General features: G+C 37.6%; 1 protein-coding gene across 5 annotated transcripts in view; it reads right to left on the bottom strand.

The window, feature by feature from the left end:
- Positions 1-27,352, bottom strand: part of il1rapl1a (interleukin 1 receptor accessory protein-like 1a) — a 202,291-nt gene that overhangs the window by 88,805 nt on the left and 86,134 nt on the right. For all 5 annotated transcript variants that reach the window (XM_083536983.1, XM_083536981.1, XM_083536984.1 and 2 more), the window contains exon 2: positions 6,932-7,035. In XM_083536983.1, the coding sequence (XP_083393109.1) occupies positions 6,932-7,019 (88 nt within the window). In that variant the 5' untranslated portion in view covers positions 7,020-7,035. The remainder of the gene's footprint in view (positions 1-6,931; positions 7,036-27,352) is intronic.

Here is a 27,352-nt window from a genome sequence, read left to right as displayed (position 1 = left end):
CGGACAATACCGCTGCTGTTTGTTCCAAACCTTTTCCCATACCTTTTAGGCACTCACCTCCGTCTCACTTCACCATGGCTACTGAATCGGAGGAGGAACGCTAAGCAAGCAGGTGGCTAACATGACCGATGAGTAGTGAGAGTTCTTTTGATAAACACTTGTGAAGCGGAAAATGGTAAAAAGGGGGATTTGGTTTCTTGTGGGTTCTGTTTAGGATCTTTTAAATACTCAGAGGAAAGCAAGAGGGACTGAGGGCCAGAGGGATGGGAAAGCAAAAAAATAAATAAAACCTGTGAGTGAGTGTGGTAAGAAAGAAGAGAAAATCCCAAGGCCACAGCAGCAGCTAATCCATCATTAGCATTCGGGGAAAAAAAACTGGGGACAGGGAGAAAGAGATTGAAAAATACAGACTGTAGTGAAGTTAATAACGTGGGATTGCCCCACTCTGTGTGTGTGTGTGTGTGTGTGTGTGTGTGTGTGTGTGTGTGTGTGTGTTTGTGTGTGTGTGTGTGTGTGTGTGTGTGAGAGAGAGAGAGAGAGAGAGAGAGAGAGAAAGCGACATAGTAGTGCCAGTGAGCATTTAATTGGAGTTACTGTCATTTCCTTCATGACACTCACATCCACTAGCACTTATTCACTATGCTTATATATGCTAGCACATCCATCTAAAACAGAACAGCTAGATGGCCATCAACCGTACATGAACATCTTGGCCTGTGTCTCTCTCTTAAGGCCAGAGTCTTTAGTTTGCTTCAAATATGTGTTATCTAAACTCATTGTTGTTTCCTGTTATTAAAAGTTTAAATAGCTAATTAGCTTAGTGTATTGAAAAGCCTGTAGCTCTGCTATTGATAATTAGCACTAATCTTGAGCCACTGAATTACCAAAAAAAGCAACTTATAATGTAAGTTGTAAGTGTTTTGCATTTAATATGGGTAATTTTATTTTTTTGTATGTATTTAATACAGTATTTTGAACCTGGCAGGCAGGTAAATATCACAACTATAACAAAGGCTAGATTAATTATTATAGCATAGCCTATACTATGCTGTTTTAGAATTTAATATAACAATCAGTTACTAAATACTTGATATCAGTGCCTGTACTATGAACGTTAGTGCTACAACAAAACAACATAAAATATATGGATAAAGGAATTAGGACACCTGTCTTTTTCAGCCCTATGTGGCTCTTCTCCAAACTGTTACCAGAAATTTGGAGGCACAAAATTGTATTGTGTATTGTTTTTGGTTGCATTTAATTTAGAAGACCCAAACCTCTCATGTTCATGTTGACCACCATGACAATGTGCACATTTAATAAAGATATGCTTTACATGAGTTGAAGGTGGAAGATCTTGTTATAGAGCTCTAACCTCAACCCCACTGAATGACGAGATTAATTGGAACCCCCAAACCTTCCTACCCTACATTAGTACATGATATTACTTACAATGTTGTGGCTAAAAGAATCTCAAAAAGCACACTCCAAAATTTAGTGAAAAATCTTCACAGAAGAATGTAGATTATTATGAGATGTTCTAAAAGCACATGACTCTTATGACCTGGTGTGCACAAACCTTTGGCAATATGGTGTTTGATTAGGATTTAATTTTAGTTTTAATGATTGATGTATTGGCCAATCTGCCACTCCTGGGCCCCTGGGCAAGACCCCAAGCTCATTTGTATAAATATGTTCAATGTAAGTCGCTCTGGATAAGACCATCTGATAATTGCTCTAAATTTATATTCATTTTTAGCAATCATTGAATCATTTTTCAATACAGTATATGAAAAAAGAAGAAAAATAGAGTAAAATCAAGAGCAAAGTTATCATCTCATGACCTAAACCTTTGCCTGTAAATGTTTTTGCTATTTGTACATGCTTTACCTCTTCCACATTCTCGTCCTGTTGAGGAGTGAAGAGACTAGACTCAAGACAGTATGTATAATACACTACATATTGTGTCTGGGTAATTGCATTCTTGTTTGTACAAAAAGGTGTGCTTTGACATCTTGGAAAAGAAGATTATAAAGTCCACGTATATGTTACAGCTCGGTGAAATTTAATTTACTTTGCATATCCCAGCTTGGTAGGATGTTGGGGACAGAGCACAGGGTCAGCCTTTGTACAGCACCCCTGGAGCACCATGGGTTAAGGGAATTGGTCAAGAACGGTAGCTTAGCAGTGCAGAGTCTTGAACTCCCAACTTTCTGATTAGTAATTCAGAGTCCACCACTACTGAGTAATAAGTTATTTACTTAATGCTACGTTTCACTATTCTCACAGTTTCTTTGACAGAGATACTTGGCCTACAGTTTTAGTCAGCATGTAGCAAAGTGAGAATTGTGGACACAGAGTAATTAATTATTTATAAATTGAAGAAATTTCATAATCTCTTGTATTTAGGGCAGGATAGTTAAACTGTTTGTTCTGCCTGGCCCCGATGCTTTTGGATGATGGATAGCAATCAATTGATTGTATGGGACCGGAGCATCTCAGACAAGCACTAACAGAGCCTTGCACCAACTGCAGCCTAAAACTAATAGTCAAGTGTGAAGCTTGTAGGCTATGTCAATAGTGCTGACAATTTATTATCCTTCCATTGAGTGTGTGTGGTCACAGCAGGGAGTGAAGTGAACAGCAGACATGGCTGCAAAGGATGGCCCACTAGGAAACAAAAACACGAAGCTTTCCTTTGCTGCATTGTCACAGCGGGAACAGAAGCGGGCAGAATGGATGGGATGCTCTTGTTTGCAACTGTAGGAAGCTGGGACTGCTCAGCGCCTGCCAGCCCTATCTCAAAGGCATGTGTTGGCAGCAGTGTGTGCGCACCTTAAGGCATTGGTCCAGCTTCTCTCAGGGCCATAGAATGTCTCTGATCTCCTTGCTAAACAATGGCCAAGCAGTCAAATCTGGACTTGATGCTAAGCAGTTGCCAACTAAATCCACAGAAGATGCAGATATAAAGTGGATTCACTATAGACAGTATTGTTTTTGTTGGCCATTATAACAGCCAGATGTAAATCTGTAAAAATGCATGTATCAGTCAATAAAGCATCTGATCTGGGGACCATAGTCTAATTTTATCATGTCTTGCATTCCTGGCAAGAATATCATGACATATTAACACGTTTCTTTTATTTATGTCTGCTCTTGCAAATGTCTGGGTCAACCCAGTTTCCAGTGAGCCCTTTCAATTTCTAGGTGGATGTGATGATCAGCTGACAACTCACTGACCCACTGTTTGTGTGCTTCGGGGAGGATAAAGTAATTTCTGTATATTTTTTAATGGACATTGTTGCATAAGCAGGTCAAAGATACTCTCTTCCATTAAATGCAGTTCAGTGAACACTCTACTTCCTGGGTGGCACTAAAAGGAATATCACTTGCATTTGTAAAGCAGAAACAGAGAGTTCACCAGATATTCCACATTAAATATTACTTTTTATTGCAACCCATGTAATCTGAGTAATACTCATCCTCAATAAAGAGCGGAGTCAGAATGTTGAGTAATTCTCATCCTCCAGAGAAAGCCAGGTTAGCATTTTGAGATATTCCATTCCCAGTCTGCTACTGTCAGGGTTATAAACCCTTTTGACAACTTTTAAATTTGGCTCTGGTGGTTTAAATAAAATGAAGTAGAAGAGAAAGTTATGTAAGTAACAGAAAGTTCTTTAAGTAACCATGAGTAATGGAAAACTGCAGAACCACCTGGGTCCTTCTGGTTGACAAGAATGGCCAGAGGATAAGTGTGACATGAGGCCAGGGGCCTTTTATAGGTTCCCCACATTGGGTTGCAGTCATTATTTGACAGCTTTTCTGCTGGTATTCAGCAAGTAGGAAAAAACACAGGACAGTCCACTCGTTCTGAATTAAACGTCCCTGGTGGTCCTCCATTCAGATGTAGAACCAAGGTTACATAAGTAACTTAAATTTCACAGAAGAACTCTATATCCATCCTAACTAAACTTTGAACACACACTAGCATCTCTAGAAGGAAAATGTTCTTAAACAAAAGACCATGACTCCCCATGTGGGTGTAAGAATATTATCATAGGAGAAACATTTTATTACAACAATGCAAAAATCTGAGATCAATTTCTGCTGCAAGCTATTATACTTGCCTTGATGATTATTTTTTTTTAGAGCTACACATTTTATAAGGCAATTTGGACAACAAGAAGCATACCAAAATGTGCTAATGTTGAAACATGTCTGCAGCATTCCCTAGGTTAAGTGACACCTAAGCTCTAAATAAAGGTGTCCGTTCAGTACAAGCCAACATTCTCGCAACCTTCCATAAAAGAGCCAATCAGAGCGTGACTTTCCATCCCCTTGTCACAAAGAGAACCAATCAGAGCATGACCCTGTCCAATCGGTGCAACAAAGCCTTTGAAGACCTGACAGAGTAGACTGGATGGTCTAAGTGTGTGTGAGGGAGTGTGTCATTTCACAACAACAAAAAAGTGCACACACACACACACACACACACACACACACACACACACACACACACACACACACACACACACACACACAGACAAACATGCAAACACAAACACTCCCATATACACACACGGACAAAGACAGTCACAGAAGTTTGCAGCAGAGCAGAGGTCTGGAAGAGCGCAGAGCCAGCCATCTGTTAGAGGTGTTACTCCGCTGTGTGTGTGTGTGTGTGTGTGTGTGTGTGCGTGTGTGTGTGTGTGTGTGTGTGTGTGTAAGGGAGAGAGAGAGAGAGAGAGAGAGAGAGAGAGAGATAGAGAGAGAAAAGGAGCATGAAATGAGTGCCAAGGCCACCACATACTCTAGATAATGAGGTGCAGGAAGATACTGAGAGATGTGACACACAGTTTGCTCGTTCACGTGACTGAAATGCATTTTACATCAAAAGCTAATGCTCCATCTGTGAGTGTCCTCCACACACAGAGGACACTTTGTTGAGATGTGTAGGCAAACGGCACAAAGGATTCTCTTTATATGCATAACTAAATCCGAATCGCAGATGCTTAATCACAATCACAGATGCTACAGAGGACAGAAATTGTTACCTTTCGAGGCCTTTATAAATATGCAGCATTACGAGAATGCATCAAATATGCTAATTAGCATACCTGTCTTTGTTGTTTGCTAAGTCTTTTGCTGTCTAACTGAGTTTCTCAAATCTTATTTATTATTTTCTTCTTTGTAGTCTGAAATGTTTAGCTGTGTATCGACCTTTCTTGTTTTGACTCTTTGTCTGGGTTTTAGCTTCTCCTCAAGTGGCCTGTTAGCTTGTTTGTCCACCATCTCTCAGCCAGGTATAACATTTTGTTCTTGTGTGATTGGAACTTTTAGACTGTATCCTTTGGGAAATGCTTTTCTGAACAGGGATTTCTGCTCTAATATTTGGTTTGTTACTATGACATATATATATATATATATATATATATATATATATATATTAGTGATATACATCTTTTTGCCTTTTACCTAGTTTCCTCTCAAAAACGATAATGAACTAGGTGTTATACTTTTTTTACAGGTGCTGTATAGGGAAAGTGGATAAGAACCACTAGCTACAGTAGGTAGAAAGCGAGGCAGCCTAGTAATTTACTGTAATAGTAGATTTACAACAGGACAACAGTCCACTTTGCCTTTGATTAAGGCCAGAGGAATAAAAGACTCACAAACTGCATATAACAAATGAAACGTAATGAAAAGTGTGTCTCAAAAGACATGAAGTGTTTTGAAAAGTTGAACTCCTCATAAGTTCTCAGTCCCTGATTTATTAAAAGTTTGCTTATTCAAACTCATTTAAAAGTTCAGGTTTTTAATCCCTTACATAAGTAAAAAAAATTCGGAATGATGCACATTCAAACAGATTCATTTTGCACCAAAGTATAATTTCCTGCAGCCTAAATTTGTCACTCTCTGAATGGAAACTGTGCCCACAAATTAGTATGTCGGAATGGCATGGAGTAAATTTGCTAATGCCTGTTACTGTCATTTAAAGTGTCTGAAAGATAAGCTGAAGTATCTCAAACTATCAGAAGGTTTTACTAAATAATGACATGCTGATGTTAAAATCAGGTACGTAATAAATACAGTATTTGTTGCATGTTTACACTTCCTACCGTATGTCACATTGTTCAGAGCTAGCATTTTTAATTGCCTAATTACTTTAGCTACCAAACCATATCCCTACATACATACAATCAAGTTATGTAAAATTAAATAATTACTTACATTAACTAATTTTGCTGAATTGAAATGAGTTATATTTTAAACAGTAACCATAATACACATAAAAAAGTATTATTTTTTTTTGCTTAGTATTTTTACTTCAGATTATAAAATTTTTTTTTAGTGTACTTTGCAAATGACATGATTAGGACAATTTAATCACTAACTCAGTGTAATTTATTTCATTGCATGTACTTTAAAAATTAGTACTCGTTTTTTGGAAATTGATTGACAGTCTCTTAATAAACCAGACACTTACTGTCTAAATGGCATTAATAGAACTGCATTATTGAGTAAAACATTTTCACTGATATGTTTAAGATCAACACTGTGTGGCTCAAATCTTGCCTTATGTACAAATAAAAAGGGAATCAGTTAGAAAAAAGTGATATAAGCAGCTTTGCATATGCCAAACGTGCCCAAGCACTGAATATATCTAAACTTGAAAACTAAAAGGAGGTCACAAAATTTCCCACATGGAAAAACTTCGACATTATGGCATTAATATATGCATGTTTGCTCACGCTCTCGCTCATACGCATATCAGAACACCACTGAATTTACATTTAAAGCATTAATTATGGGCAGTAAGTCTGCTTTAATGCCAAAGCTTTGATCATGGTAAATGAAACGGTACTCTATTATTGTGGGAGCGCAGGACGTGATTAACGCTGGCATGGTGGAGGACTGAAGCAGGGCCTACCTGAGCCTCTCTTCGACACCACCTTCAGAGTCAACGTCATAGAAACGCTACCGAGAAGAAGAAGCAGCGCTGGGATTAAAGCTGTCATCTTCCCCTCCTTAGGCCTACACACACACACACACACACACACACAGGGGGAGAGAGAAAGAGAGAGAGAGAGAGAGAGAGAGAGAGAGAGAGAGAGAGAAAGAGAGAGAGAGAGATTGGGTTATATATCAATCAGATTGCACATTTCCACCACACAGCACTGCGCTCAAAGACAAATCGGCTTCCCTAAAGGATTTCGGCAGGAAGTGGAATTGAGCTCTCAACTGCGGAATACACCAGGGCTCAATCAATGACACGTGAGGCCGAACATGTTTCATAAAGCTGTGTGTGAGGTTTGTGTCTGCTGGAAGACATCCCGATTGTTAGTATGCTTTATGAGTTGTTCAGATCCAAATGACACCAGGACCAAATGACAGCAGAACCAATTGACAAAGACACAAATTCCATATTACATATAAACAAAATTACACCAGGTTTAATTGACACAAGGACCAAATGACACTAGGTCCAAATGACATCTGGATTAAATCAAACCAGGACCAAAGGACAGCAAGATCAAAGGACACCTGATCCAAATGGTTGGAGTTGTCTTGCTCACACATGTACAGCCTTGAGATATGTAAGATTAAAGTATGTAGCACCACTTAGAAACCATGAAGCTGTCTTTGGACTGCAGTCAATACTTGTTGTTGTTTTGCTAAAATAGTTTAATTGCTATGCGTTTTTTAGGACTGCAATAGTACTAAATAACAAGACCAAAGCAGATGTTAAAACTATAATGAATTTCCCGTTTACTCAATGCCACTTTTTGACCATAGAGTACACAGTAAACAAAAGGATTTATTTATTATCAAACGATTTGGTGTCACCCAAATTGTCATCTTAATGCTGAAATTGTGGTATACGTTACCAATCAGCCGTTATCAAAGAGCACATCACATGACCTAGTCAGAAGTCACAGGCAGGTGGTAGCTTAGTGGTTCAGGCATTAAACTTTGGATCCGAAGGTTGTGATTTTAAAACCCAGCCACAACCAATTTGTTAATCCTGGGCCCCTGAGTAAGGCCCTTAACCCCAAACTGTTTGGTTGTATGAATAAGATAAATGTAAGTCACATGTTTTCATTAGTTAACAGTCTCCTACACTGACTCAGGAATACATTTAGCTTTTGATCATCATCACTGTACCCCGCAACATTGTATATCTTCCACAAATGGACATTCGGTGTAACCCAGATGAGGATGGGTTCCCTCTTGAGTCTGGTTTCTCTCAAGGTTTCTTCCTTATGCCATCTCGGGGAGTTTTTCCTTGCCACAGTCGCCACCGGCTTGCTCATCAGGGACAAACTTACTCATAAAGAACATATTCATTTTTAATCACCACATTATCTGTGTAAAGCTGCTTTGAGACAATGTTCATTGTTAAAAGCGCTATACAAATACAAATAAATTGAATTGAATTGAATTAAATTGAATTGAATAGTTAGTTAGTTTGGTTGTTTTAGTTTGCACTTAAAAAAAAATAGTCTGCACTTCACTTCACCAGTTACATTAAACAGATAAAAAATGTTTCTTCATCATACAATCTCAGGATTTTTTCTTTCCAAGCATCTCCTCTGGCTCACTCATTAGGTATAAACAAGCATATAAAATGTATAGGCTGAATGTATATGTTTCTGTTAACCTGCTTTGGGACAATGTCAGTTGCTCTATACAAATAAAACTACATTCAATTAAACTTTTTGAACTGAAAGCACATCATTAAAACATCCCAACATAAACTTTTATGCCCTGTGCTCAAGGTCTCCAATCATATTTATATTTCACAGCTTTTTTTTTTTTATTGCAAGTAACAAGGTGAAATAAAAGTGTTAAGAAAATGGAACATGGGATTTTTTTGTGCATATGAAACAGAATAGTGATTTTTATTCGTGGCCACATTCCCTCCATCTGTACTGCCACCTGTGCTGTCATCGAGGAACATCTACAGCAAAGGACTCAGTGTGTCTATTTCCATAAATCTTATTCACGTCACCATTAATTGAGACAAAGTTGAAGGCCTGCTGGTAATTTTTGAATCTACTTTACAACTGTATTATAAAGTCTAAAGAACATACAGGGTCAATGAGACAGAACATCACTAAGTGGTGAACAAAAGCAGACCTTTTTCTTTACATACTGTACAAAAATCCCTTCCATTTGATCTTTACAAAGGATATAATACGTATCTGCATACATATAATACGGTCATTGTAAATGGAAATGAAAAATAAATGTGTGCATCTATAATATAATACAATAGAATAGAATCTATAATTAGAATACATATTATAATAATTATATTTAAAGATTATATTTTATTATTATATTATATTATATTATATTATATTATATTATATTATATTATATTATATTATATTACATTATATTATATTAAAGTACAGCTTGAAATTTGGATTAAACCACTGAATTTGATAATTAAGATTTAAGTCCAGCTGTCACACTGAGAAAAAAATTTGACAAAAAAATTATATTTAACAAAGTGCAAAAAAAAAAAAAAAAAAAAAAAAAATCCCTTAATCCAATTAAATTAAACCTTCTAAAAATTCTAAAATCACCCTGAACTGCTCCATATATGATCGTATGTTGTATTCCTCATGTATTCATGCTCCAGGCACATTTTAATCAATAGCAAAAGCAAATTATTCCGACATGGACACTAATTGGACGGGTGCAAAGGGTTAAATGGTACTAAAGTGGAAATGATTAAATATCCTTTTTTAGACACTCCAGTTGACCTGTGTTGTTACTATGTGAGCGCTGATCACTCTTGTGTCCTCACTCAATCCTGACACCTTAACGAACTCCAGACAAGCATATCATGCTATAGACAAGGATCTTGTCATAGCGAATAAGTGCTTTACTGAATCTGGAAGAAAATTCGTGTGCAGAGTGCATATTAACTAATACAGCTGGGGATTGTATGTGTGTAAGTGTCTGTAGAATTGTTTTAAGTTTAAAAAAAGAAAAAAGAAGAAATTGAAACAGATATAGAGGAAAGCATGCAAAACTCCCCACGGCCAGTAACGCAAGCTCAAACGAGGAAACCCCAGAGCTGATAGGAGACGACATTACTGCAAAACAGTGTTGTGTAAAAGAGCACATTTTTCTTCCTCCTGATTTCTGCCTTGGTAAATTTAAAGCTGATTATATTACTGAGCTATAGAAGTATAAGTAAGTTTTATTTTTTTTCCGACGTTTTCTCATCTCCATACTGAAAGCGTGACCAGATGTGCATGAATTTGAGGCCAATATGCTCCTTAATTACCAAAGAAATAAATTGCAAGATCTTTTACCATATGTGTATGTTTTAAAGAGAACCAAAGCGCAGACTCTATAGCAAGTCTTTAATGAGCAATGCTTTGAGGAATTTAATGGATTTACACACTTATAATCTCTCTCTCTCTCTCTCTCTCTCTCTCTCTCTCTCTCTCTCTCTCTCTCTCTCTCTCTCTCTCTCTTTTTTCTCTCTCTCTCTCTCTCTCTCTCTCTCTCTCTCTCTCTCTCTCTCTCTCTCTCTCTCTCTATCATCCTTCTTTCACTCTCCCTCTTTTTATCCTCCTATCTATCTATCTATCTATCTATCTATCTATCTATCTATCTATCTATCTATCTATCTATCTATCTATCTATCTATCTATCTATCTATCTATCTATCTATCTATCTATCTATCTATCTATCTAGGCTTCAGGGACCATATTGGTTATATAACCAATAATCAACAGACTTTACTTCAGACTTCCGCTCTCTCGCTCTCTCTCTCTCTCTCTCTCTCTCTCTCTCTCTCTCTCTCTCTCTCTCTCTCTCTTTAAGGCGCAAAATTCAAAGACAAATTCATTCATGCAAATGAAGAGAGATGATTGTGTATGGGAAGATCTGGGCTTGTGGTTTATTTAGATGATATTTTCATGTCATTGATGTACAACAGCATGTGAAAATGTATAAATCTTTTATACTTATGTTTGCTAATTCACATTAACTGTGCATAAGTCTTTACACCCATTGCATATTTTATGTCTGAAATGCAATACAATAGAATCTAATATAATATGTATTAATTCACTAATTGGATGGGTGCAAAGGGTTAAATGGTATTAAAGCGGAAACCATGATTAAATTAGTTTTAGCCACTTCAGTTAAACTGTGCTGTTTCTTTGTTTCTTATCCCTCTATCTCTTTATCGAGACTTCAGCAAAAGAAGGCCATAATCACATCAGTATTATATCATCAAAAATCAACAGAATTCACTTTTCAAATGCAAGCTACTGTCTTTCTATTGGTTTGTTCGATAATTATACACACACACACACACACACACACACACACACACACACACACACACACACACACACACACACACACACACACTTTGGGACACCTGACCATGATATTTGCATGTGCTTTTTTTGCATTTCCCTATTGCTGTTATAATAACCTCCACTCTTCTAAGAAGATGCTCAAATAGATTTTGAAGTGTGCTTGTGGAGATTTATGCTCATCCAGCTACAAGAGCATTAGTAGCTAAAGGCAGGTACTGGTGATGTAGGTGAGGTGTGGAGGCCTGGGGTGCACTCAGAATTCCAATTCATCCCAAAGATTTTCAGTAGGTTTGAGGTCAGAGCTCTAAAGAAGGCAACTCAAGATCTTCCAATCAAGCAATAAAGGCCTATCCTTATTACTAATTTAATAAACAATCATAAAACTGAAGCACATTTGAATCACCGCTTCAATGAATTGGTTGCGAAAGGAAAATATATTAGCCTGGAATATATATATATATATATATATATATATATATATATATATATATATATATATATATATATATATATATAATGTGTGTGTGTATACATTTTATAGCTAGTTTAGAAAAGAAGAAAAAAAGACCTAATCTGGTGCAGCTTAATCAGAGCAAAGCAAACACACATCTGCCAAAAGGGACATTATGTATATGCCCACACACTCTCTCTCTCTCTCTCTCTCTCTCTCTCTCTCTCTCTCTCTCTCTCTCTCTCTCTCGCTCTCTCTCTCACATACACACACACACACACACACACACACACACACACACACACACACACACACACACACTCATGCATTGGCAAGCACAGCTGTGGCTGATTGATGTTGTGATGTTATGATTTGATCCAGTTTAAAGTCTCCACAGCCTTGAGCCTGACAGGGAGCACAACTAGCATGCCGTAGATAGAACAGTTTTCTGAAAAGGAAATGCTGCATAATGAACTCTCTATTTCACATGCACACACACACGCATGCACACAGACGCACACACACACATGCATGCACACACACACATGCATGCACACACACATACCGACTGTACAAAATAACAGATTGAAATCTTAAGGTAGAGACCATGGACCAGCAGACATCATGGGGGACGAGGGATCAGATATGGAGAGAGAGAGAGGGAGAGAGAGAGAGAGAGAGAGAGAGAGAGAGAGAGAGAGAGAGAGAGAGAGAGAGAGAGAGAGAGAGAGAAAGAGAGAAAGATAGAAGCAAATAGTACAGAGTATAGAGAGAAATGGGGGACAGGAGGGAGGGTATAAGAGACAGATATAACCCTATATAGAACATACAGGCTGTATATAGTGTTTTTATACAGGCTACAAATAAACAACAGAATCTAGAAAATGTCATCTCACATCATGATGCACTTTTTGGAGCGTATCATTAGCTGCTCCACTGTTTGCTTATTGTAACCTGCAGCTAACTGGATGAAAAACATCTACTTTTCTACTATCTCATTCGTTCATCTTTTGGAACCGCTTTATCCTGGTCAAGATGTTGTGATAGATCTGGAGACTATTCCAGGAGAAACATAAAGTCCACAGGTCAGTAATACACCCTGAATGGAATGGCATAGCATGGCCGAACATCTCTCTATCTCTTTCTCACACACAGAAAGAGAGAGAGTAAGAGAGAGAAAGAGAGAGAGAGAGAGAGAGAGAGAGAGAGAGAGAGAGAGAGAGAGAGAGGCTGCATGAAACTGTACAGCAACATGAACCAGTAACGCTCAGTTCCACTGCACTATTGTGCCATCTTGGGTTAACTAAATATTATAATTCATATGGTGTTATATGGTATTGTTAAGATATCTTTCAATACTGTTGTATTGTTATACCTCATCCACTCGCAGCAGAGGGAAAGGCAGCACCAAAATCTTTTGGTGGCGTGGGTTTTACTTATTCCTGCAAGTCCAGTGTGCTCTTGCCAAGCAAATCTTCAGTGTGTCAGCACTGCTAACAATATAACAATGTAACCTCTGTGTGTGTGTGTGTGTGTGTGTGTGTGTGTGTGTGTGTGTGTGTGTGTGTGTGTGTGTGTGTTTGAAAGGAGGAAGAGATTTTATATACCAGTCCTGTACTCTACTGTTCAATGTTACTCCTTCTTCTAAAACACCTGGTTGAAGTCATTAGCTAATTAGCGAGCTCATCATGAGCAAACACAACAGCACACAGCTCAGGTGGACTGGGACTCAACCCCACCTCTCAAGATTTTTACCTAGCAGATGTTTTATCTGCCGGAGAGAGAAACGAACCGGCACGTTTTGACTCGTCTCATTAAAGTGTTTTTTTTTTTTTTAAAGCTCTCACATTAATGCCAAAGACACGTGCAATATATCTGACATTATTTTAAACATGACCTTACATCTCTAGTGCAAAATTAGTTTTCTGACTCCCCCCACCCCCCACCCCTCTCACAAATAACTTCGGGTAAAGCACGAAAGGCTGATGATGCATAGCGTCACCGGCGCAATCAGTGAAGCTTTTAAAGAACAAGCCTGAGTTTTCACTCATTTGAGAGGCAAGCCATCTCATAATCAACCACGGAGCACAACCATAACCACTGCGATGTGCTTCGTTTCACTGTTTTGTATTTCTGGCAATGAGAGCATATTTTAACATCTAATCTCCCACCGTCTATTAAGGTTGCAGAGACTAGTCAGGAAAAAAATAAGAAAGAAAGAAAGAAACAGCAGTGAGGCTGACTTCATTAATCTCGAATGAATTCACCAGAAGCCATTTCTACAGTCAGCTGCATATTGTGTAAGACTATGTTAGAAGATGTATTTGCTAGAAAAAATGTATTTTATTTTAATGAACACTTTGAAATCACTTTGATTTATTTCTAACCAGTCCTGGCCTGTTCCTGAATATTTACAGTATATTGCTATTGTTCACTCGCAAACATTTCTGATAAATCATAGTATTTTCCCAAGTCGTTCAGAATATTCCTCGATATTCAGTTTTACATTTACGGTATTTGGCAGACACCCTTACCCAGAGTTACAGAGTACACTTACTGTTATCTCATTTTTACAACTGAGCATTTGAGGGTAGAGCAGTTAAAAGTGTCAGACAAATATAACTCAGTGTATTGTTTTAAGTGAATATATTAACAGGATGGTCTTGTAAGATCGTAACAAAGACTCTGGTTTACATAATGCATGAGTCAAAGGTTTATGAAAATATACTTAAATATGTGTTTAATGGACCTCAATAATTATCTAAAAAAATACAAACATGTACATACATGTTACTTACATATTACTGTAGCAGAACTTGTGTTGAATAGAGTGCAATGAGAGTTTTGCCATCAAGATGCAAAAGGTAACTGAAATAAGACTGATAAGGAGACGGATGACCTCAACCCAAAAGAAGAAGAGCAGCAGGAAGAAGAAGAAGAAGAGGAAGAAGAGGAAGAATGTAACTGAATTAAGAACTATTTTCAAGGCATGTCAAAACAGCTCCAGGATCTAAAAAAAGGTATCAGACCTCTGTGAGTTAAGGGCAGAACAGTGGTAACTGGGTGGTGTTGGGATTTAAGCTCACAACCTTCCTGATCAATAGCTCAATGTCTTAACCACTGAACTACCACTTTTCAGAAGTGGTGAAAAGAAACCCACAACCAGAACATTAATTGTATTAACAGTTAGGCCACCAGCAGCCATGGCAACACAACAAAAAAAAGATAAATAGCATGCTGAATAGTATTTATACAATTGATAGTTATGGGTGACAAGAAACGAGTGTGAGTGACTACTGATGTGTGACTCAGCCATGTGATGAAAGGTAATATGGTTCATGTTGATAATTCTTTACAGCAAGGAATTCGAACACTAAGAAAACGCATACAATGTAACTAGAATGACGAAGAACAGGAAAGTAAAATAGAATATGAAAGGAGCTCGGTTCAATTGAAATTCAATATAATTGACTGAAAGCAACATTCAAAGCAGCAAACTAACGTGAGGAAAAAAACAAAACTATAACAAAAGCATGTGTAGAACCAGAAAGCAGATCACGTGACACGATGCAACACTTGGCTTGCCCGGAAGATTAATGCATGCTGTGAGGGTTAATTCATGACAGTGACCTTGACCAGAATAAAACCGTTACTAAAAATGAATGAACAAATGAAAAAATAATTAAATCCCATTTTGTACCAGAGGGTCATGTGACTACTGGCATTTGTAAAAATGTAAAAACAGCACAGCAACCTAGGTCTTACGTTTGTCTTTCAGTGGTTGTTAATTTCAAGCATGTCTATGTCCATGTCTAAGCTTTCATGCTTAGGTAAGGATTTCATTGTTGTTATCAGAGATAGTAAATAATGAAGTACAAATACCTACCCTATTTACTGTACTTCAGTGACAGGCAGTCAGGGCCAGCAAAGCCTTCTCTGCAGGCTTTTTTGCCTACATATACAACCTAAATTCTAATATTTGTTTTATGAAATTGTATTAATTTATTCCCAACAGTTTATTCTCTTTATTTTCTAGCGTTTCTCTTGACTGCACTACTTCCAGTACGTGCATGTGGATGTGTGGATGTCAGCCTCTGTGTGCTGCCATGTTAATTTAATCTGCTGACTTTTTACCATAGTCTCCTTAAGAAATAGCTCTTTTTCTTTAACCAATCAGATTTCATATTCACCTCACAGGGCCGGCTAGCTGGCCCAGAATAGCGTCAGCATTTTTTCGTCCTCTGATTGGTTGGTCAGAGGAAAACTGTTGGTCCGAGGAAAACACGTCTGTAGCGATCTGCACACATTAATACATCAGAGTTAGATTTTTTTACACCTACGGAGAAAGAGAAATTTATTTAGTCTTGGACATACTTAAAAAAACATTTTCTAGCTAGCTTGTCTCAGCCTGGGAAAGGGTTTGTTCACCACTTCCAGACCAGTGAATACGAGCGGTACCACTGGATTACAGCCTCTGTGGATGATTAAGTCGGGTCAGTCCCTGCTGAAGGCCCAGGTACCAAATGCACGGCCCGCCACTGCTGTACTCAAGTAGATTTTTGGTATCAGTACTTTACTTCACTATTTACTTTTTGGACAACTTTTTACTTCAACTCATTCAATTTCTTACACAAATATCTGTACTTTCTACTTCTCTGATTTTCAAACCAGGCTCTTTACTTTAGTTTTAATCTATTTGGCGACATGATAATTTTCCTCATTGTGTGCCGTTTTCAGCCCATCAATCTATTTCTTGTCATTGCGTGATTTTTTTAACCATCTATGTCCATGTATTCATGCTTATATTATGGATTGACTTGTTATTGTCCACAGTCCGTGTATATGTTAATGTCTATGCTCATGTTTACATTCACCTCCACCATTATGTACACATGTTCATGCTGATTTAATCGATTCAGTTGTTTTTGTCAACAGATCATGTCTATGTCCATGTCTCTGCTTAAGCTCGTATTTACTGTATGTCCAAATTGGCATCCTAATGCTTAAGATGTTGGTTTTGTTTGTTATTGTCTACATCCATATCCATGTCATTATACTTAAAGTTTTAGTTCTGATTGTTGTTATTGTCCACTGTCCAAGTTTATGTCTACACCCATATCCATGTGTTTTTTCTCAGGTTAGGGTTCGGTTGTTGGTATTGTCCACAGTCCATGACTATGTAGGTATGGACATAGTCATGGACATAGTCCATGACTATGTCCATACCTACATACAGTTGTTTATACTGTCCACAGTCCATGTCCATGTTCTCGTCTATGCCCATGACAACATCTAGTTTCTGTTTTGTTTCACAGTTAATTTCTGTTCATCACCAACTTGTACACAAAAGCAATTTTATTAATGTTATTGAAATCCTTTTTTTAAATTAACAACTTGATTGCACAGTAACACAATGACCCGCACAACCAATCATTACTGGTTCCCCTGGACTTTTGGTGTTGGATTCACAGGAATGTTATGGTTCTTGAACATCCAGGTTTTGAGGTTGTTAAGCATGAAATAGTTCCAGACAACTCTGTCAGTGAACAAGCCATCGCTATCAGATTCTCCCGAGGGGTTCTGCTTGCATGAGCAACATCGTAGAAAATCATCAAAGAGTTTAGCTTTATACAAAGAGCCACATTCAGAGATTAGGCACACATATGTATTGTGAGGCACTACCAACTAAATTGCACAGTGTATTGGTTAACAGTAAAATAGAAGAAATAAAAAAAAAGCGTAATGCGGTATCTAATGCTGTGGGCAGGAATGAGAACGATACAAGATTCTCCTTGTGTTGAAATAGATTTTCAATTTATATGCTGGCAAACATGATGAGTCAGTGGATGGCTCAGTAGTTAAAGGCTTTTGAGTTACACATCAGAAGGTAGTGTGTTCAAATCCCAGCACTGCCAACCTTTCTATTATATTTGCAACTGCTGGGCCGTTAAACAAAGCCCTCAACCGTCAACTGCTTAGTTGAATAAATAATAAAAAAAATAAAATAAACAAGATAAGGGCATCTGCCATATGCTGTAACTGCCTCAAAAGGTTTCACATTGCACCTATTATTACTGGCTCAATCATTAACGATAAATTCGTAGACAAATGAATTAATTTTAAATCCAGAACCTACATACTTCCGTAAAGCTACTTTATGACAAAAAAAGCAGTACAAATACTTTTTAATAGAATTTTCTATAACCCAATTATCTGTTTGTTAAAAAGAATGCTATTCAACAAAAAAATCAGTGGCAAAATCTGAGATGTCGACTTGATTTTCAACTGCATCGACTTGATTTTAATAGTCCGAATGAACCACCAAGAAAATCTAATTAAGTGTCTGCTTTAAATGTATTATTGTGGCATAATATAACATAAATTTTTTTAATAAATTTGCTGACTGGAGCACATTTAATAGATGTGACAGCCATGAGGTCTAAGCATACGTGTTCAGCATTCATATGTGTGCCTATTTGATGCTGTTTTCACGTCACTGATCTGGGAACCCTGGGTTTGTCCCTTGATGTCCTGCTGTATTGATGCTGTTTTTTTTTTGTTGTGCATGTTCCTATTTAGGGGGAGTGGTGGCTCCAGCGGTTAAGGCGCTGGGTTGCCGATCGGAAGGTCTGGAGTTCAAGCCCTGGTATCGCCAAGCTGCCACTCTTGGGCCCTTGAGCAAGGCCCTTAACCCTCTATGCTCCGGGGGTCCCTTACGAGGGAAATATCAAGGTCCGTGACGTCGGAGTGATGTGGGGCCGCCTTCCCGTGGGCTCACCACCTGCAGGAGGGACAGTAAGGGACGGTGCTCTGAGGATTGGGCAGCAGTTGAAGGCGGGGGTCTGCTTAGACTGCTGCCCCCGCGACCCGAATTACGGATAAGCGGGAGAAAATGAATGAATGAATGAATTAATGTTTCTATTTATTGAGCCCCCCACTTATTCACTAGCATAAATAAACACAAGTTTACAAAAAAAGAGAATTCAACAAAAAAGACGCATGGCAGAGATGAAAGAAAATGAAATAAAGTGAGAAAAAAAAAGCGAAAGGACTTTTTTCCTGAGGCGTTCTTCAAAAATGTTGGCTTTTTTTGCTGCCTTTGCTTGAGTTCGATCCGTGATTGCAGTGTACGGAGTTACACTAACCATTTCTCTGCCATGGCCGCAAGTAAAGGCAGAATTCCCAAGCCTTGTTCCTTTCTAATGAAGTTGTCCATCTAATGTGTAGGGTGCTCTTGTCCTGTTCAAGACAGAGTCCGATCGATCTGGATTTGCGCATGTCTCTGTACTTTGTCGACGTCTCCGGGTTGAACTCACACACCGGGGCTCGATTTGTAACACACTCATAACGTCCGGGTAACACTCAATCATCCTCACACACAGACTATCAGATACTCCTTCTGTTCACATCATAAATAAACACCTGCAGAGAGCAGGATTCCTGTAACTGTAGTGGCTTTCTTTTTTTTTTCTATAATAGAACAGGCCAAGTGAAATATGCGTGATAGAGGGTGAATGAGGTCTTATCTACAAAGAGCAGATACAAAATAAATGGGGAAATCAGGTGCAACCAGGTTCAAAGAACAGAAAGAGAATGCACGAGGCACTGACACAGAATATTATAGGCTAGGCTAACAAAAGGTTCTGGTGCTCGAGGCATACTTCAAACGGAAAAGTTTTTAAGCTGCTATGCAAAAAAGATGTACTTTTTGCACACTGTAGTGTTTGAAAGCTTCCAAAAAAAGTTTTTAACCACCACTTGTTCTGAAGCATCCTTGTAATTGGTCCAAAGTACATTTGGATGCTTGCATCACTACATGGGATATAAGTTTGTTTACATAGTCAGATATTATTGCATGTTCCATAGCCTAGTAAGTATTCATTTACCCCCACCGAACCGCTGTAGAAGAACGAGCTACAGTTAAAATAGAATTTGAAATGCTTCCCTCTTGATTTATACATTATGAATGGCAAAATTTTTTATTGTGACAAATAGTTCAATACAGTCACACAAGTATTCACCCCTTAGATCAATACCTGATAGAACCACCGCTGGCTGCAATTACAGATACAAGTCATTTGGGAAATGGCCGTTTTCTTCTTTGGCAGAATAGCACAAGCTTTATTTCATGACGAACATTAGTGAGCAGCACTTTTCAAGCCTTGCCATAGATTCTCCAATGTACTGGTCTGGGCAAGTGGTTCTTACTTTAAACCCCTGCGTGTAGCTTTGGCAGTATGCTTACGGTCATTGGCTGTTGGAGGCAAACCTAAATCCTGGCCTCAAATCAGGATGCTCTTGTGTTGCCTTCTATTTAACAGCATCCAATATGCCCTCCACACTGACCAGTTTCCCAGAACCCTACATAAGAGAAATGCATCCTCACTACATCCAAACAAGTCAAGTGGCTTTAATTGTTATTTAAACCATATACAGCTGGTACATGGTAAAACAAAAGAATGTTATTTCATAGAAGAGAAGAAAGGTAAACATTTTCAAAGGTAAAAGACCCAGTTTGAAGCAATACTAGGATTAGCATAATAGAGATGTGGTCTGACTAGCCAAAAAGGGGTGTGGCTCTGCCCTATATGCACCTGCGAAATTTGTATAAACAAAATCCACCTTTCTTGTTGCAAAGTCCAGCATCTATGGCAACAATAAAACAGTCCATAAGGTGCTGATACTACCACCACCATGCTTCACCTGAGTTTTTTCTTTTTTTTTTATGAAGGATTTCATCTTGCCACTCTTCTATAAAGGCTAGTTTTTTAGAGTGTCGATACCTTTTGAGCTATTGTTGTCCTAAGAAACAGTTTCACAAGGTCTCTTGGGCACGTCTATGAAAATGCACTCTTAGCATACAAATGAACTAATTTCAACTAACATTGTGTCGGGTGTAATGGAATTAATTATCAGATCTCACAGCTATGGAGATGAATACTAACAATATCACAAATTCTACATCTTTATTTGCAAATATAATGCAAACTGTGTTCATTGGTTTCACCCACTTCAACACTATGGGCTATTTGGAGTAAATTCATGACTCCCAATCACATTCACACAATCACAAATCCATTTAAGTCCCTTCTTGTAACACTACAAATTGTAGAAAAGTTCAAGGTTCTGTGTGGTTTTAAATATGGCTTGATGTAACTGTGAGAAATGTAGCACTATACTGTTTAAGAGGGAAAAAAACGTGAATATGCCACCTAGAGCACCATCTCTATTCTTTTTGATCTACCAACACTACAACCTTTCTGTCTCTCTTTATCTCTCTTCCTGCAGCATTTGTGACACCAACACTGCTGTTTTTTTTTATTGTTCCATTTTGAATAGATTTATATGTCTGTTTTAAAAAGCAGCCCAAAATGATTCCAATACTCAAAGTAGTCTGCTTTTAAAATCTAACACATTGCAAAATTTGTAATATCATCCAAGAACCATTCTGTGCTCACTGACAGCACAGATTGTTCTAGAAAGATGCACACCAGATTCTCATCTGGATAAATACATATGTGCCTGAGTATTTTTTCCTCCAGCATCATAAAGCCGAACTATCTTTAAAGTATTTCACTAACTAGTATGATATTTTAAATATCAGAAGAAAAATTAGCTAACAGACCCATATGTAGTTCTTCCTCACACTGTTGCCACACTGTTGTAAGCACACAATTATATAATTTCTTGACTGTAAAAATAGGATTTTCATTCACAGCAATTATAGAAGCCTAAGCTTATTCCACCATGACAGCACCCCTGTGTAGAATGCAAGGTCCATGAAGACATAGTTTACCAAGGTTGAGTGTCCTGCACAGATCTTTGAACTCAACCCCAATGAACACCTTTGGGATGAAATGGAATGCAGACTTCACACCAGGCCTCCCAACTCAACATCAGCACCTGATGCACTCATGTTCTTGTGCTCTATTGTAGCACTGCAATCTAATTTAAAGACAAAAATGTTTTTCATTCAGCTTGCTTTTTATATTGGAAATACAGGTATTTTTTCCAGTATAGACTCATCATAGGAGTAATACAGTAAAAAAGTAATCTGACAAATCAGTTTTTCATTCTGAACACAGGACCAGTCTCTAACAGTCAAAATCCTTCAACACTCTGCTTAACCACAGTCAAACTATTCAACAGACAATTAAATCTCTCCATGGTGACTGTGTCTGGGGACACACACACACACACACACACACACACACACACACACACACACACACACACACACACCTACACCTACACACACACACACACACACACACACACACACACACACACACACAGACACACACACACACACACACACACCTACACACACAAACACAAACACAGAAAACCTTTTGGGGACAATTCAGAGGTTATTAATTATTAATAAACCTAACCTTAACCTCAGAAACCAAAAAAAAAACCATTCGGCTCTTTAAGGTTTTTGTTATGTTTGTTTTAGAAACAAAAAATAAATATGAAAAAGGTTTTCCTCATGGGACCAGCTAAATGTCCCCATAAGGTCAAACTGTCAGAAATTTCTATTCTTAAGGAGACAAGATATAAAACCTGTCCCTGAACAGACACATGCACATTCACACACTTTTATTTATTCATTTATTCTAGGGTACTGTTTTCAAAATAATAATCCACTGAAAATTTGTTTTGTCACTTAATACATATATTTTATGTCTTTAAATGTAAGACAAAGAATAACGTTACTGTATGGATGAGAAGTTGACTCTTGTTTTAATTGCTCTAGTGATGTTCTTGTATGTAGCATAAAGTAGAACAAAAAAAGAGATATTGATTAATTTAGGATTTGTCAGTATATTCGATGGAAAGTCTGATCAATTTGCAGTTCTTTCTCTGACAAATAAATAACTGTTAATAAAGCTGTTGTTACTACATTTTTCATTCCATTGGAATCCATAAATAATGAAGACCAGAAAAGCTCGCTCAGTGCAAAAAAGGCTTTCATTTTGTTGTGCTCGAAAGTTCAAGTTTGGTGACCTATGACCTGCGAATTCATATCGCATGAAGACATAATGCCATGTATATGTCACAGTGTTTATCGCTTTCAAAAATATATCGTTTTTTATACAGCACTGTATTAAAATAATTTAAAATGAAGATTTAAAAAAGTGTATTTGTGGTGTTGCTGTGTCCACAAGCAGACTGTATATTATAGCACTGCCATATCTAGTTGTAACTCGTATTCACTGCAGGTATCCAAAGAAAATTTGCATGCTCTAATTCTAGTGTGACTGCAGTCTAACTATATTATGCGCTATAAATGAATCAATTAAAAAGTTAAAGACACACAATTATATCTGTCTGTCACAAAAAAGCAAGCATCACAATGTTTGCACTGGAAAAACCGATTGGAACGACAATCACCTTGATTTCTTTTCTTTCGTGAGTCTTTTCCATGACTACAAATCGCAAATACCACTGAGCTGTGTTTATAACGAATTTGTTTTAAACCATTTTTTTGCCTGCTGAGCTACATGACTTTTTGATGCTGACAATTAAGCATCAGAAACATACGAGTAGACCAGCATGTGGGAATACATGCAATTAATGTACGTTTTTCTGCCAGTATTAATGCTGCATTAAGATTTTTTTTTTGGTGGCTCTAAACAATGATGGCACATATTTATGGAATAATATAAAGACAAGCAGTCGTCAACTGGTGCATGGCCTGGAAACAGAACCAAAATCCTGGATTCCGGATACAAAAAAAATCATGTCCAACACAAATAACTTTCATAAGACTATAAAGACTTTCACTGGAAAGTCACAGTGAACTGGCAGACCTTGGTAAGACTAACAGGAAATACCTATTATGGGTTATAATAACATATATAATATATATATTGTTTATCCAGAAGACATGATACATAAATACACAAGCAGCACTAAACTCCTTTACAATATGTAGTGTAGCCTGCTTACATTATGTGCTTTAGATTGCAAATTCATAAACCTGCTCTTGCAAAATCCATTTGTATCATGTTATTATTTACAGCACATGGAATTGGTGGGGTTTTATATGCTAGAGTTCTTCAAAAACTCATTACAGCATGATATGCACTATACACAACGAAATTATATTCCTGGAACATCTGTGTTATTTATTTCATGATAACCACTTTAGATTTCTTTTCTGCCTGACAAACCACAGTTCATTTCTTTTTTTTGGATTACTATTATTATTTATTTACATTTTATTCATGTGTCAGTTTGGCTACTCGGATTTAAAGTCAAATACAACTGAGAGAGAATCAAATTCAATTGCTATAGGTTGAGGCTTAAACAGAGGCTTTCTGGCAGTCTTGTTATCTGACCTCACAACCTTTCAGTCACTACTACAGAAGATACCATTGGGAATCTCAGTAACATCTGGCATGTTGGAAAACATTACTAACTATTGATCATGTTATAAACATTATGGATGTCTTATTGATGTACTTTATAGACCAGTTGAAAGTTTAACTCGGGGTCATGCTTTAAAACAAATGTCACATTAATTTCAAGCAGAATGAGCATTAGAAATCATGTGGTGTGCTTTTTTTCCCTTTATAATTCTGTTCTCCTACACCAGTCATCTCTGACGCTTTTAAACAGCACCTGCATCTCCACCGTTGGCAGGTCGCACAGCTTCCTGTGCAAATGAGTTATTTTCAACTGCCCAGAGTCACAGGCCTTGTGTGAAATAGCCTTGTGCATTCATTTCAATGTTCAAGGCCTTCCAGTGAACTGTCTTTAGATTGTTATACAATCTGGCAACCCATCAGGTAATTCTACATGTATATCTGATTTACATATGGACTACCAGACTACCAAATCTTTACCACAAATGTCAAAATATCTGTCTAAAAGCTAGTATTTACGCAGCACTCCCTTTCCCATCTAAACTCTAAACTAATTTAAGGCTTTGGTGCATGACTACTGGTTTTGCATGTTTGTTTGCATGCATGTACTTCTGCATCCAAAGTTCTTTGGCATTCTCTTTCCTCCCAGAAAAAAAAATGATGAGCGTATTTAACAATACTTCTAGGTATGACTAAGTGTGAGTGTGTGTGATGCCCTGTCATAGTCTGATACCTAATTCAGGATGCACTCCTGCTGTGTTTTTTTAAATGTAGCTCTGCATAATGAATATGACCAATACTTCTGACACGGTTACTGAAGTTATTAATTTATAACATCACTACAGAGTTCATATCTGGAGTGTTTTATTTGTAATGAATAGTACTCTATATATACTTTATATATACTCTATATTGGAACAGCAAGGCTAATTTTTTTAATTTTTGCGATATACTACATGCATTCAGGTTTGACATCAAAAGATGAATATAAGATGATAGACCATCATTTCAGCTTTCATTTTCTTATTTTCTATATTTTCTTCATATATATATATATATATATATATATATATATATATATATATATATATATATATATATATATATATATATATATATAATTTTAGACAACAAATCCAATGATATCAACAAATCTCCTTTTGTGGCACTTTTAAGAGCTTGTACCACAGCAACGTTTAGTTGCTGTTTGTTTTGGGCACATATCCTATCAGTTTTCTTAAGAAGTCCGTTGTTGGGTTGGCAGTGTGTTGTGGGTCATTGTCTTGCTGCATGATGAAGTTCCTCCTAATTAGTTTGGATGCATTTCTCTGTAAATTGGCAGACAGCAGGTTTCTGTGAATTCTGAATTCATTCTGCTTCTACCATCATGAGTTATATCATCAATAATTATTAGTGATCCTGTTCCAAAGGCAGCCATGTATGCCCAATTTATGACACTACCTCCATAGTGCTTGACAGATGAGCTTGTATGCTTTGGATCATAAGCAGATTGGTTCAACTAATTTTGCGATTCACCCCCCGATTTATTTCTGTTTCTTTACAGCTCATGTCTCAACTGCCATTATTGCTCTGATCGTTCCTCTTACATTCAGCTTGAAACTTAAACCCTATATCTTTAAAGTATAGTAAAATCTAAAGAAGTAGTCTGGTTTCAATTCTTTTGAAGGAAACTGTAAAAAAAATATCTTTATCAAGTAGGACACATACCCAACAACACACACACACACACACACACACACACACACACACACACACACACACACACACACACACACACACACACACACTTGAATTGTTGTCCTTCCATTGACACAATTATGAATGCAGCTAATTAATTCTGTGCCCACACTGACCCTGATCTTAACCTTTGTATCCAAAAGAAAATGTTTTCTCTGTAATTATTTATTCATTTATTTTTATAAAAGCTGCAGGTCCCAAAGAGTACCAAAGAGCAGTTTTCATCATGAGAATCAGCCAGATGTCCCCATAAGGACTGTCAGATATTACTAGCCTTGTGGGGAAATGTGGACCGCACTAACACATAAAAACGCACACACACACACATGCATGCATACAAAGGCATATATACACAGCAATACTATTCAGGGGAAATCATTGAGGTTTCTGACAGTCTGTCAGCTCTCAGTAAAAGCGAAAGTGACAGCGTGAGGCTGGCCCAAGCTAAAACACTCCCAAACAGATTACTTGTCAGACACCATCAGCAACCAAGAACAGTGAAGTGTGAGTCAATGTGTATGTGAGTGTATTCATCTAACTATGGGTTTGAGTGAATTTGTGTATATGAAACATACACAGTGAGCAAAAAAAAAAAAAAAAGATAAAACAGGGCGAGGACACCGTCCAGTGATTATTAGCGACTGACAGGTGGACTGACAAAACTTGACACCTGATCTCCATTAATGCAGTGCAACTACATACACAACCCTTCCCCATAGCAGCCCTCCCTTATAATGCCCTTCTTTCCTCCTGACACTGGAGAAAATGGAATTCCCATTTCTTGCAACAGATGTCCAATCAGTGTCTTCTCCCCTCCTATTGCCAGTCAATAACTATTCTTCTCTCAGGAGGCAATCAATCGGGAGTCTAGGGCCATTTCTGTTCTCATTGCAGTGACTGAAGACGCCCCTCATTACATAGCTCAAAGCAGATTCCCAAGACTCATAACAACCTTCATTATTGACAAGCCAACGAGAAATCACTTTATTGTTTCAATCATTTGGCTATCCAACTCTGTCTTTCTCTCTCACAAATTTAATGGTGTGGGAGCACAAGCTGTCTTATAATGAGGGCTCTCCCACCGCATATTCTGCTCATTAGATTCACACACACACACACACACACACACACACACACACACACACACACACACACACACACACACACACACACACACACACACAAACACACACATATATACGCACACACAGCAACATTATTGATACTGTACACAGTAAAGTGGTCCCTCTGAAACCCCTGACCCGAAGACTGTTTCATTAGCCTTGAAAAGCTATACAGGACCATCATGCATGGAGCACGAACACACACACACACACACACACACACACACACACACACACACACACATACACACCTACTTATAGATACAAAGTTTGAATTTTTTTATGTA

Source organism: Silurus aristotelis, assembly GCF_946808225.1.
Source record: "Silurus aristotelis genome assembly, chromosome: 3".
Lineage (NCBI taxonomy): Eukaryota > Metazoa > Chordata > Actinopteri > Siluriformes > Siluridae > Silurus > Silurus aristotelis.
This window is presented reverse-complemented; position numbering and strand designations above follow the sequence as displayed.